The sequence below is a fragment of the Abrus precatorius genome, unplaced genomic scaffold (assembly GCF_003935025.1).
Source record: "Abrus precatorius isolate BTA unplaced genomic scaffold, Abrus_2018 Scaffold3, whole genome shotgun sequence".
In the NCBI taxonomy this organism is placed as follows: Eukaryota; Viridiplantae; Streptophyta; class Magnoliopsida; order Fabales; family Fabaceae; genus Abrus; species Abrus precatorius.
In genome coordinates this window covers 11,145,537-11,160,577 of record NW_020874373.1, presented here as the reverse complement: position 1 = coordinate 11,160,577, position 15,041 = coordinate 11,145,537, and the positions used below count along the sequence as shown (strand labels likewise).

The 15,041-nt window shown below is 28.4% G+C and overlaps 2 protein-coding genes across 2 annotated transcripts; both read right to left on the bottom strand.

The window, feature by feature from the left end:
- Positions 1-1,243: 1,243 nt before the first annotated feature.
- On the bottom strand, positions 1,244-3,817 carry LOC113862175 (putative disease resistance protein RGA3). The gene has a single exon (XM_027495297.1). It carries the CDS (start codon positions 3,815-3,817, stop codon positions 1,244-1,246), a length of 2,574 nt encoding a protein of 857 aa, XP_027351098.1.
- Positions 3,818-11,295: 7,478 nt separating this feature from the next.
- On the bottom strand, positions 11,296-13,926 carry LOC113862174 (putative disease resistance protein RGA4). Its single transcript, XM_027495296.1, has one exon. It carries the CDS (start codon positions 13,924-13,926, stop codon positions 11,296-11,298), a length of 2,631 nt encoding a protein of 876 aa, XP_027351097.1.
- Positions 13,927-15,041: the final 1,115 nt, after the last annotated feature.

Genomic DNA, 15,041 nt, shown 5'->3' with positions numbered 1-15,041 from the left:
TTAGTGCTAGTTTTAAATATTTTTATGATGTGTAACAATTTAAATTATATTTTTTTCATTAATATTAAAAATTATGAAATTAAATTAGAATTTTTTTTTTAATTAATCCACAATTTTTTTAACAAGTTGTGATATATAGATTACTTATGAGTTAATTTTAATAAATTTAATATATGAACCTTTTATTTATGAGTTTTGTCTGTATCATATACAGGTACATGTGAAATTATTTGAAAAAATGGATGCCCAATGACTTTATAATTTAACGATTTAAGTAGAACTGGTTAGCAACATTTACGTCACTTTCAATTTATACAAGATACCTTTATTAAGTTATATAATAGAATACACAAAAATAATCTACGCAAAAAAATTTTAAAAATATATAAATACAAAAAGTTAGAAAATTGAATTAAAACTTGAGACGAATAAACTAATTTTTTCTATAACATATTTAATAAAAAAAAATCATGCATCACACAATTATAGTTATTAGTTATAATTGTTGAAAGAGAAAAATAAAGTATAAAATATAAAATAAAAATAAAAATAAAAATAAAAATAAAAATAAAATTTTATTTATTTTTGTTTAGGAAAGAAAATTTATTTTTGTTTTTATTTATTTATTTCCAATATTTTTGATATAAAAATAGATAATTTTTTAAAAACAAAAATAACAATTAGATATATAAACATAAAGAATTTATATTTTATGATTTCAATTTTTTTATTAGATATTTAGTGAAAGATAATTAGTGTCAAACTTTTTGAGTATAAGCACAACATTCTTATTTAAATCTTATAAAATGAGTCAATTATAAGTTTAAATATAAAGACTGAATCAATACATAATTAAGAAAGTCATTTTGCACCACTTATATTTACATACAGAAGGAAACTTCTGGTCACAAGCTAAAATGGACTCTCATCAGATTCTTCTTCTGACTCCCACTCCCATACTCCGTCCATCTTGCATGGTATAAAAAATTCAATAACTCTTACTTATTAGAAACAAAGTAACAATGAAAAAAAATGATAGAAGACTTTTTAGCAATTATGCAAACATAATGTATATTGAAAGCTATCAACTAAGATGTCTCAACACTAAATAGGTTAGAAAAATATATTTATTTCTTTTTATCAAAATAGAAAAACATAATTATAGAATATATATAATTACATAGAAAGCAATTAAAGAGAGATATATATGCAAACAACAAAGATATAAAATGGATGAAGAAAATTAGCAGAAACTTACATAGACGTTTGGGACATGAGCTATTTTGCTCCGTTCTGGGCCTACATACTTTCCGTACCTTTCACTCAGATTTCGGCAACCAATTATTACTAACTTTTGAAGGCTACGACAGTGATCCATATTCTCAGGCAGTGACAACAACTTTTCACAATCTCTAATGTAAAGACTGTTAAGTGATGTTGCATTTGGAAGCCATTCTGGCAATGCTGTTAAACTTGTTTCAGAAATACAAATTTGTTGTAAAGTCTTGGTAGATCTTCGGAGCCAGTTGGGTAAGTTGATCAACTCGGGCGATTCAAGAATAACAAATGTTTGAAGATTCATATCCTTGGCAACTTCATTTTGCTTTCCTCTTCCTTCATTTTCACCTTCGTCTTCAAAACGAACTAGCTTTTCACATCCCATAATTATCAGCTTCTTCAAAGAAACTAAATGTGATAAATCACACGGTATGACTTCTAAGTTATCACAACTGGAAATCATTAAAATCTGAAGAGATCTAAAGAACCTTATATCTACAAAGCAGAGATTTCTAATTTGTGCAGTAATAAAAAAAATTCGAAGGTTGATAAGGTTCCTCAAGTTTTTGGGTAACTCTTCAAGTGTGTCACAGCCGTCAAGAATTAAAGTCTGGAGATTATAGAGCTTGGAAATGGACTTGGGGAGTTTTTTCAACTCAGAGCAAAGACTCAGATTAAGATATCTCAAATGCTTCATCTTGTCGAAGCAATCAGGCAGGAACTGAAATTCCAAATCTTGCAAATCCAACACCCTTAAGTACTTGAATTCTTTAAAGATCCACTTTACAAATGGTTCTGTCGTGGTGATAGATCCTTGTGTGTGCCATCTTCCAAATGATTGAACCTTGTTTTTCTTGAGGGGTAACAAAGGCAATTGATCTGAATTGATTGAAATTGATATATGTCGCACTTTTTCATTGACATGTGTAGATGCACTACTCATCACTGTAGTCTCACCATTCATCGTCGACATAGCAAGATCATGGATCAGATCATGCATTTTGTAACCTTCATAGCCCAAAACTTTCAGTACTTCGTCCTGAAAAGGTGAACCGAATTCATCTTCAAATTGAAAGAAGGACATTGAAATTAATTGCCTGAAATATAACTCTCCAAGACACTCTGGATCTTCATTTTCATTCGTGGGTTGGAGGAGTCCGTGGGCCATCCAAATTGGAATCAATTCTATTGGACAATATTCATGACCTTTAGGGAAAATAGCACAATAAGAAAAACATTGCTTCAGAGGAGATGGCAATTGAGAATAGCTTAGCCTTAATGCTGGTAATATTTCATCATCTTTTTTATTATCTATTTCCCATATCTTGCTATCTCGGATTCTTTTCCACTCATTTTCATCTTCTTGTGACCTAAGAATGCACCCTAAAGTCACTATGGCTAGTGGCAACCCTTTGCACTTTGCAACAATTTCCTTCCCAATTTCTTGAAGCCTGGGGCGTTTATTTGCTTCCCCCTCTTCTTGAAAGGCACACTTAAAAAATAACTGCAAACATTCCTCTTCTGGGAGTACTTGTAAGTTGATTTTAGTAACAGTCTTCACAATATCAGCAACTCTGTCACTACGAGTAGTCACTATGATTTTGCAATCATTTTTGTTCCTTTCACCAATTGTATCCAACAGGAGATCCCGTAGATCATGCCATATTTTAGCATTTTCATTCCACATGTCATCAAGGACAAGTAAAAATTTCTTCTCATATAATTTGTCATGAAGAAGAGTTTTCAACATTTCTAAGGTCACGTCTTCACCGCCTCTGCCTTTTGTATCATCTACTTGTGTAACAATTTTTGATATTATTCTTTTAACATCAAAATCTTGCGACACATGCACCCACAATTTTAAATCATAATGATCAGCTATTCTTGAATCGTTGAACACCAATTGGGCAAGTGTGGTCTTCCCACACCCTCCCATTGCAACAATTGGGATGACATCAACATTTTTGCTTTGTGATTGTGATGGTTCTCTCATCAATAAACTTATGATATGTGACTTCTCTTCATATCTACCTGTCATACGTGAAGGCAGAGAAGAATGGGTTTCCCTCCTTGGTAACATTTTATTGAGAGCCATGTCATTTGTAGAACGTGGAATGAGATCGAACTTCTTTCCATTGAGTGCAATCTCATCAATCTTTTCTCTTATGTCCTTAATTTTGCGAGCCATTTTGACACGAAATACAAGTGGATTAGAGCATGAGAAAAATTGACGCACCTTTTGAGCAACACATCCATGCATTTTGATTGCTTTATTTGTATTTGCTTCGCACTCAATTTCATCCAATATAATATTTGCATCATAGAATGCACGTTTAAGTGGTTGCAACCATGGGGTGACTCTTTGGTCTTTGAATTGCTTGTCTTCAGCATCTAAAAGAAGGGCATTGACGAGTTTCAGAGACTCTTGAAGCCTTTCTACATCATCTTTGAGACCCCATGCCAAAACAATCTCATTATAAGCTTTGGTTGCAAGCTTCTCCAATAATATGGTGCCCACTCCAGAAGCAATGTCACCCATCCCTGTGAGAAATAACAACTAATTTATTTTGTATAATTCTTGAAATACTATTTATTTCTTCTAAATTAATAAAATATTATGAATGCTTTTTAACAGTTCTCAAAGTTTCTATAATTTGTATTAACGAAGTAATAAAAAAAAATGCGTCATATTATTGTAATTAATATTTTACTGAAAAACATCATTATTTTCAAAGATGTTCCAAAGAAATGCAGTAAAATATGTCAAAAATTTTATTTAAAAACTTGTTCTATAACTTTTTTACATTTCTATGTGCTAAAGTAAAATTGTTTCAATATTATAAGGATGAGGTGAAGACAAACGTGAATCACAACAGAGGCCAATGCCTTTTGCCTTTTCTCTTGTGACAAAGAAAAGTATAGCAAAATAAAATTTATATTTAAAGATAACACCATTCATTATTCAAGAAGTATGAAAAAAATGTGCCGTAGTAAAGACTTGAAAGGGGAAGAGTAAAGCTATAAATTTGTATATGTAAAAAATTCTTGAATAAGTCTCAATTTTTTCCTTTTAAAAAAAATAAAATAAAAAATAAAATTATATATATATATATAGGGACAAGATCTGTAAGTATAAAAACTTTTATATTTGATATGAGACTTTCATTTAACTTACACCTAACAAGTTATAATTTATTATAATAATCGTTAAATGTAAGTTAAATAAATTTATATTTTTATAAATAATTATATATAATAAATTTATTTTAAATAATAGCAAATTCAATGAAACCTTATAGTCAAAATCTAATTTGATATATATTCTTAAATAAAAAAATTACTCTAAAATAACACCCATAGTATTAGGTCCCCAATTTGATCTCGGAATTCCTCTGTGTGTGTGTATATATAGAAGTAGTTAATTTACAAATATTCCATCTTCACCTTTAAGTTGTTGCAAAAAAAACAAAGCAAATATTTCATTCAACAAAATAATTTATTAACTGAAGTTATTTCTGTCATTCTTTATTCACATATTTCTATTAATGGATAAAGTTTTATAATTTGATTTACTCTAAAAAAAATTATCAAAATTTGTATAATCCAAATTATAATACGATGGATATTATAATATTATAAAGTATAAAATTCCAAACAAAACTTATTACGATGCCTATTTGAATATATAAAAAAGAATTAAAATATACTAAATGTATTCTAAAATATCAATTCGTTTATTTTATTTATATTTATTATATGAAGTCCTTTAAATATTAAAAGATAAAATAATAATTCTTATTTTAATGTATTAGTTGAAAAATTAATCATTTTAGTGTTATTTGAAAACCTATTTAATATAATAATTTTATAATATCTATATTTATATAAAATATTTTTATAATTACCAAATAAACACTCAAATGTTTTTAAAAACTATGTAATAATTTTTTAAAATATTTGGTATAGAGATGCGCATAGGATCAAATAATATATATTTAACAATTTCTTATCATTTGATAACCACTCAATTAATATATGCTTTCTAACTGCTCACACTGTAATTCCTCTAAAAACTCATAAGGAAAAAGAAATTGAAAACAGTTAGAGAGTAAACACTCCACCCATCCCTCTACGTGTACGATCTTATAAGTTTATATATATAACATACAAATTTTCACAATATTATTTATTTTAATACTTATTATTTTCTTTTAGAGTTGAAAAGAAAAACATTTACCTAAATGTAAACGTAACGTACCTGAATATATGATTAATATGTTTATACTTTGTAGCCGATCACAAGAAGATATACCGAAGAGAGAAAGCAAAACCAAAGATTTTATCCACTCATATACATATAACATAAGCAATTATAAAGAAATGAATTAAGCAGAATAAAGTATCAGCGAAGAAAAGAAGAATTCCATTATTGAGAAAGAGATCATTCTGGAATACATCACAAGCCCATTTCTTTTATACTTTTCTTCAGAATATGTTTTCAAAACTTTCTTAATAACTCTATTCTTTAAATTAGAAAACTCTCAAAAAACTAATTTTATAATTCTATTAAATAAATAACTTAATTAAATACTTATTTCATAATTTAAAAACAAAAATATCAATTAGATATATAAACATGAAGAATTTATAATTTATGATCTCGATTTTTTATTAGATATTTAATAAAAGATAATTAGTAACAAACTTTTGGAATATAAGCACAACATTCTCATTTAAATCTTATAAAATAAGTCAATTATAAGTTTAAAAATAAAGACTTAATCAATGCATAATTAAAAAAGTCATTTGGCACCACCGATATTTACGCACGGAAGAAAATTTCTGGTCACAAGCTAAAATGGACTTCCATAGAATCTTCTACCATTGACTCCCAGTTTCCGTCCATCCTACATGGTATAAAAAATTCAATAACTCTTACTTATTAGAAACTAAGTAACAATGAGAAAAAGATAAAAGACTTTTTAGCAATTATCCGAACATAATGCATATTGAAAGTTATGAACTATGATGTCTCAAACATTAAATAGGTTAGAAAAATAAGATTATTTCTTTTTATCAAAATAGAAAAATATAATTATAGAATATATATAATTACATAGAAAGCAATTAAAGAGAGATATATATGCAAACAACAAAGATATAAAATGGATGAAGAAAATTAACAGAAACTTACATAGACATTTGGGACATGAGATATTTTGCTCCATTCTGGGCCTACATCCCTTTTGTACCTTTCACTCAGATTTGGGCAACCAATTATTCCTAACTTTTGAAGGCTACGACAGTGATCCATTCTGGCATTGCTGTTAAACTTGTATCACAAATATAAATTTGTTGTAAAGTCTTGGCAGATCTTCGAAGCCAGTTGGGTAAGTTGATCAACATGGGCGATCCACCAATAAAAAATATTTGAAGATTCATGTTCTTGGCAACTTCATTTTGCTTTCCTCTTCCTTCATTTTCAACTTCGTCTTCAAAACCAACTAGCTTTTCACAATCCATAATTACCAGCTTCTTCAAAGAAACCAAATGTGATAAATCACGCGGTATGACTACTAAGTTATCACAACGGGAAATTATTAAAACTTTAAGAGATCTAAAGAACCTTATATATATCTCGCTGTCTCGTATTCTTTTCCACTCATTTTCATCTTCTTGTGACCTAAGAATGCACCCTGAAGTCACTATGGCTAGTGGCAACCCTTTGCACTTTGCAACAATTTCCTTCCCAGTTTCTTGATGCCTGGGGCGTTGATTTGCTTCCCCCTCTTCTTGGAAGGCACACTTAAAAAATAACTGCAAACATTCCTCTTCTGGGAGTACTTGTAAGTTGACTTTAGCAACAGTCTGTCTTCATAATTATTGTTGAAGGTACAAAATGGATAATTGGCTCGTAGGAAGAGGCAACATATTAACACTTCAAAATGAGCTCCCTACAAATGCCAAAGCAGCAGATCTACTTCTGCAAGATCAAAAGCAGTGGAATTTGGAGCTAACGGTGTTTTTCATCAAGCAGAGAAAGACAAAAATCAAGAATATACCAACTGAAGAGCAGGTTATATGCTCTCACACAATCCATGGTAATTTCACTGTGAAATCAGCATATACAAGATTGCAAAGCCAAAATCTCATAACCCAACTATCAACATCAGATTCTCAAGGAATATAACTGGATTAGACCATTATGGTTTGCATCTGCAGTTCAATTCGGATCAGCTATGCGCAGAGTCCTTCTAATGAGTGCTTTGTCTCCTTGCTAAATATAGGAAAATTTGAAATTGCCGAAAAAAGAATCAAGCTTGACAGAAACTTTGGAAGGTTGTTTTTATCTCTTTTCATTTGTTTCTTTATTACATCATACAATCTTAGAAATTTTTTATAACTTACTTTTTTAAAATATTAACACTACTACTTATTATTATTATTATTATTATTATTATTATTATATACAAACAAACGTTGCAAACCAAAATGAATTCTTTTCATTATTTAATATTTTATTTTTTTATAAGAAAACAATTCTTCTCTAAAATTGAAAGTTAATTCATATAAACAATTTGTATTTTATGTTTAATTCATAAAAATGTATTAATTAACTAATGTTTAGTTAAATAGAATTTTAAGAAAAAGTGTTACAACCAGTTCAGTATATATAAAATTAGTGCTGGTTTTAAATATTTTTACGATGTAAGTAACAATTTTAGTCATATTTTTCTATTATTATTAATAATTATGATATTAAATTAGTCAACCTTTTTTCTTTTTTTGTTAAATATTCTTCTTAACATAACATTTTGCAATAACAATGAAGATATTAAGTTGAATGATGAATGAATGAGAAAAGCAAAGGAGCTAGAGCACAAAATCTTGAAAGAAGCAAATAATTTCATTCATGTTTGATATTTTATTCTGAATTATAAAGACACGGTAAATTGATTGCGTGAATTAATACATAGTAATTAGAAATCAACCATAAAGAAATTTGCATTTATGGTAATGATAATCTGAATTTTTTTTTCTTCTAATTGTTAGATTGAATTATACAAGAATGGTTGTTGTTATTCTTTTCATTTGTTTAGGGTTTAGGATATATAACCCTAAACAATTTAGTGTTCAGTATATCCATTTTTTTAATAAAAATTTATTATATAACAATTTAACTCGTTTTTCAATAATATTAATTATTCTGATATTAAATTAGAAACATTGTTTGAATTAATCTAAGCATTTTTTTAAAATCGTGATATACAAATGACGTGCCAATTACTTATGTGCTATTTTATAATGAAAATTAACAGTTAACTTTTTTGTTTATATAAAATGCAGTATAATATAGGTAAATTCAATCTTTTTTTCCTCTAATTTTAGGGAATATTTTGATTTAGTTCTCTAACTTATTTATTTATTTTTATCTTTAAAGTTTAATTTTATTTCTACGCTGCCATTCTATTAAACATGTTATATTAGTTAACAGAAATATCTATGTGACACTGAAATAGTCTAAACGGTGTTAAATAGTTTAACTTAGACTTTTTTATTTAAAAAATTATTAAAAAAGGAAATTATAATTATGTATGCTCCTTCGTTAAGAGTTAGAGTTTTATATTGTCTTTCAAACAGTAAAATAAAGGACGAAGCTTTCACCAACGTAAGAATGTGGAGAGCTATAACACTTTTCTATGATTTCTTCAATTGTGATTTTGTTTGTTCTTCCATCAACAGTGGCAACGACTCAAAAAATGAGTTTAGGAAAAGAATCTGTGGAGATTAGGAACAACAACTAAAAGTGAAATTTGCACTACAGTTGCAGTGGATTAGATTATACGTGATTGTAGTGATAAATTTACTATGATTGTACTTGATTTGTCGGAGCTGATCAAGTTTAAGGAAAATGAAATTTCTAAAGAGAGTCACCAATAAAAAGATAATCAATAGTTTTAGATTGTAAATTAAAGAAAGAGAGTTGAAAAGGGGAGAAGAAAGGAAATTTTTGAAGGATGATAAGTCTAAGTATGACTATAGAAGTGATAGTGATAGAGGAAATGAAACTTATTTATATGTTATAATTAAGAGCAACAAGTATAGAGTAAAAATGTATAGATAAAACTTTATTTTTACATGTGTATGTTATTCATCCTTAATTATAAATTCAAAGTTATGATATGTTTAATAGTGATTAACTCTCAAATCAACAGTTCTACGTTACAATAATTTTGAATCCAACAAAAAAAAACTGACAGTTAAAAATTAGAATATCTTTTGAGGCAAGACAACATCACACCACATTTAAGTAAGTGAAGTATGAATTTTGACAATTGTGTTTAAATTTGAGCTAAGAAAACTACTTGTTCAATTCATCTGGACTAATGGACTACATTGATCGGTTATTTGTGTGAATATACATACTAAATAGATAATTAATCATAAAGTGGAAAGAGAATAAATAATTTTATATCTACTGTTATCATAATCTTATATTACTATTTTTGTTGTAATTTTAAGATTGAATTATATAAGAAGGTTTGTTGTTATCTCTTTTTATTTGTCTAGTATTTAAGATATATAATCCTAAATAATCTAGTATTCAGTGTATCCATTTTTTAAATAAAAATATATTATATATAAATTTTTATTATATGTTTTTAGATGTATGTTAAAAAAATTGTTTACAATACTAATTCCTCTCTATTATGTAATAAATATTAAAGTTGAAATTATATTTTATGTATAAGATATTTAGTGAGTAACTTTTTAAGTTGAATTTATATATATCTTGTAATTTTATTAACTTGAGTCTCATGTGAAATAACAGTTAAAATATTACCATTATATATATATATATATATATTATATAATTTTTGAAGAAAATAATAATTATGAAGAATGAAAAGTTGGTATAACAAATTTGTATATCATGTTTGATCCATAAAAATGTATTTACTAATATATAGTTATAGTATTTTAAGAGAAAAAATGTAACAATCAGGTCAATATATATAAATTAGTGCTAGTTTTAAATATTTTTACAATATATGTAACATTTAAATTATATTTTTTCATTAATATTAAAAATTCTGAAATTAAATTGGAAAGCTTTTGAATTAATCTATGATTTTTTTTTAAAAAAAAAAACTGTGATGTATAGATTACTTATGAGTTATTTTTAATTGAATTTAATATATGAACCTTTTATTTATGAGTTTTATCTATATTATATACAGATACATGTGAAATTAGTTGACAATTTTGTTTATATATATTAAATTTCTTGCTTTTCTATCTACAATTTTTATTTAATAAATTTTCTTCTTAACATAACATATTACAATAACAATAATGTTTAAGAAAGAATCTATCTTTGTTTTTGTTTATTTATTTATTTATAATATTTTTAATATAAAAATTGAATAATTTTTTTAAATAAAAAGAACGATTAGATATATAAACATTAAGAGTTTAGATTTTATGGTCTCAATTTTTTATTAGATATTTGATAAAAAGTAACTAGTGACAAACTTTTTGAATATAAATACACTCATTTTCATTTAAATCTTACAACATGAGTCAATTATAAGTTTAAATATAAAGACTTAATCAATACATAATTAAGAAAGTAATTTTGCACACACTTATATTTACATATGAAAGAAAATAAAGAAGGTTACAAACTAAACGGAACTTCCACCAAATTCTTCTTCTGTTGTTGACTCCTCGTCTCTGTCCATCTTACATGGTATACAAAATTCAATAATTCTTACTTATTAGAAACTAGTAACAACAAAAAAAATATAACGACTTTTTAGCAATTATGCAAACACAATACATATTAAAAGCTATCTACTAAGATGTCTCAAACACTAAATAGGTTAGAAAAATATAATTATTTTTTTATCAAAATAAAAAAACATAATTATAGAATACATATTTAATTACATAGAAAGCAAATAAAGCGAGATATATATGCAAACAACAAAGATATAAAATGGATGAAGAAAATTAACAGAAACTTACATAGACATTTGGGACATGAGCTATTTTGCTCCATTCTGGGCCTACATCCCATTTGTACCTTTCACGCAGATTTGGGCAACCACTTATTCCTAACTTTTGAAGGCTTCCACAGTGATCCATATTCTCAGGCAGTGACAACAACTCTTCACAATCTAAAATGTATAGACTGTTAAGTGATGTTGCATTTGGAAGCCATTCTGGCAATGCTGTTAAACTTGTATCCCAAATACAAATTTGTTGTAAAGTCTTGGCAGATCTTTGAAGCCAGTTGGGTAAGTTTATCAACATGGGCGATCCAGCAATAGCAAATATTTGAAGATTCATTTCCTTGGCAACTTCATTTTGCTTTCCTCTTCCTTCATTTTCAACTTCGTCTTCAAAACGAACTAGCTTTTCACAATCCATGATTACCAGCTTCTTCAAAGAAACCAAATGTGATAAATCACACGGCATGACTTCTAAATTATAACAACTGAAAATTGTTAAAATCTGAAGATAACTGAAGAACCTTATATCTACAAAGCAGAGATTTGTGATTTGTGCAGTAATCATCAAAATTCGAAGGTTGAAAAGGTTCCTCAAGTTTTTGGGTAACTCTTCAAGTGCGTTACAGCCGACAAGAATTAAAGTCTGGAGATTATAGAGCTTCGAAATGGAGTTGGGGAGTTTTTTCAACTCAGAGCATTCACTCAGATTAAGATATCTCAGATGCTTCATCTTGTCGAAGCAATCAGGCAGGAACAGAAATGCCAAAGATTGCAAATCCAACACCCTCAAGTACTTGAATTCCTTAAACATCCACTTTACAAATGGTTCTGTCGTGGTGATAGATCCTTGTGTGTGCCAATTTCCAAATGATTGAACCTTGTTTCTCTTGAGGGATAGCGAAAGCAATTGGTCTGGGATGGTTGAAAATGATATATGTCGCACTTTTTCATTGACATGTGTAGATGCACTACTCATCACTGTAGTCTCACCATGCATCGTCGACATAGCAAGATCATGGATCAGAGCATGCATTTTGTAACGACCAACGCCCAAGACTTTCCCTACTTCGTACTTAAAAGGTGAGCCGAATTCATCTTCAAAATCTTCAGATTGAAAGAAGGACAATGAAATTAATTGCCTGAAATATAACTCTCCAAGACACACTGGATCTTCATTTTCATTCGTGGGTTGGAGGAGTCCCTGTGCCATCCAAATTGGAATCAATTCTATTGGCCTATATTCATGACCTTTAGGGAAAAGAGCACAGTAAGAAAAACATTGCTTCAGAGGAGATGGCAATTGAGAATAGCTTAGCCTTAATGCTGGTAAGATTTCACCTTTTTGATGATCTATTTCCCATATCTCGCTGTCTCGTATTCTTTTCCACTCATTTTCATCGTCTTGTGACCTAAGAATGCACCCTAAAGTCACTATGGCTAGTGGCAACCCTTTGCACTTTGCAACAATTTCCTTCCCAATTTCTTGAAGTCTAGGGCATTGATTTGCTTTCCCCTCTTCTTGAAAGGCACACTTAAAAAATAACTGCAAACATTCCTCTTCTGGAAGTTCTTGTAAGCTGATTTTAGTAACAGTCTTCACAATATCAGCAACTCCCTCGCTACGAGTAGTCACTATGATTTTGCAATCATTTTTGTTCCTTTCACTAATTGTATCCAACAGGAGATCCCGTAGGTCATGCCATCTTTTAGCATTTTCATTCCACATGTCATCAAGGACAAGTAAAAATTTCTTCTCATATAGTTTCTCACGAAGAAGAGTCTTCAACCTTTCTAAGGCCATGTCTTCATATAGTTTCTCATGAAGAAGAGTTCTCAACCTTCCTAAGATTACGTCGTCACCGCCTCTGCCTTTTGTATCATCTACTTGTGTAACAATTTTTGATATTATTCTTTTAACATCAAAATCTTGTGACACATGCACCCACAATATTAAATCATAATGATCAGCTATTCTTGAATCGTTGAACACCAATTGGGCAAGCGTGGTCTTCCCGCACCCTCCCATTGCAACAATTGGGATGACATCAACACTTTTGCTTTGTGATTGTGACGGTTCTCTCATCAATAAACTTATGATATGTTCCTTCTCTTCATCTCTACCTGTTACACGTGAAGGTAGAGAAGAATGGGTCTCCCTCCATGGTAACATTTTATGGAGAGCCATGTCATTTGTAGAACGTTGAATGAGACCGAACTTGTTTCCATTGAGTGCAATCTCATCAATCTTTTCTCTTATGTCCTTAATTTTGTGAGCCATTTTGACGCGAAATACAAGTGGATTAGAACTTGAGAAAAATTGACGCACCTTTTGAGAAACACATCCATGCATTTTCATCACTTTACTTATATTTGCCTGACACTCAATTTCATCCAATATGATATTTGCATCATAGAATGCACGTTTAAGCAGTTGCAACCATGCGGTGATGCTTTGGTCTTTGAATTGCTTGTCTTCAGCGTCTAAAAGGAGGGCATTGACGAGTTTCACAGACTCTTGAAGCCTCTCTGCATCATCTTTGAGACCCCATGCCGAGATAATCTCATTATAAGCTTTGGTTGCAAGCTTCTCCAATAATATGTTGCCCACTCCGGAAACAATTTCACCCATCCCCTCTGATATATAACAACTAATTTATTTTGCATAATTCTTGAAATAATATTTATTTTTTCAAATTAATAATATCTTGTGAATGCTTTTCAACAATTCTCAAAGTTTCTGTAATTTATAATTTAAAAACTTGTTCTATAACATTTTTACATTTTTATGTGCTAGAGTAAAATTGTTTCAATGTTATAAGGACGAGGTGAAGACAAACGTGAACCACAACAGAGGCCAATGCCTTTTTCCTTTTCTCTTGTGACAAAGAAACGTATAGCAAAGTAAAATTTATATATCAAGATAACTCCATACATTATTCAAGAAGTACGAAAAAAATGTGCCATAGTAAACTCTTTTTAAAAATTCAAACCTAAAGTTTTAAATTTGTATATATAAAAAATCTTAAATAAGCTTCAATTTTTTCCTTTAAAAATAAAATTGTAATATATATATATATATATATATATATATATATATATATATATATATATATATATATGAGAAATGATCTTCTCACACTATTATAAGTCTAAACTCTTTTACTCAATCTAAATTTTTCATTTAACTTACATTTAAGGTTCAGGAAAGTAATAAATTATAAATTGTTAGATGTATATTAAATGAAAGACTCAGATTGAATGTAAGAATTTTTAGACTTATACTAATGTAAAAAGATCCTCTCCCACGTGTATATATATATATATATATATATATATATATATACATGCTTAAATAATCATTAATTTAGTTCTTAAACAATACAAACAAATTTCCAACACATTTGTTATGTAATCTTTTTTTTCCATTAATGTTGTTCTTTAACTATGTGGAAAAAATCATTTTTTAAAGTAGAAAATATTTTATGTCAATTTGATAAATTAGTCTATATATTTGGACTCTCTTGCATACATTGTCACTAAATTGGACAAAGAAAAATTAATGTAATGAAACCTTATAACTAAAATCTAAATTGATATATCATTTTTAAAATAAGTTAATTATTTGAGCTTGTTTTGCATGAATATTATAATTTCATATTTTCAGCCAATCTGATTTCGGTCAACTCTTTTGGCCATAACTTTTTATATAGATATTATTTTTGACTGATTCTAGTTGTATTGGAT

What these genes read in the sequence shown, in the direction of transcription:
- LOC113862174 (XM_027495296.1), bottom strand. Translation starts at nt 13,926, where the DNA reads ATGGGTGAAATTGTTTCCGGAGTGGGCAACATATTATTGGAGAAGCTT.
- LOC113862175 (XM_027495297.1), bottom strand. Translation starts at nt 3,817, where the DNA reads ATGGGTGACATTGCTTCTGGAGTGGGCACCATATTATTGGAGAAGCTT.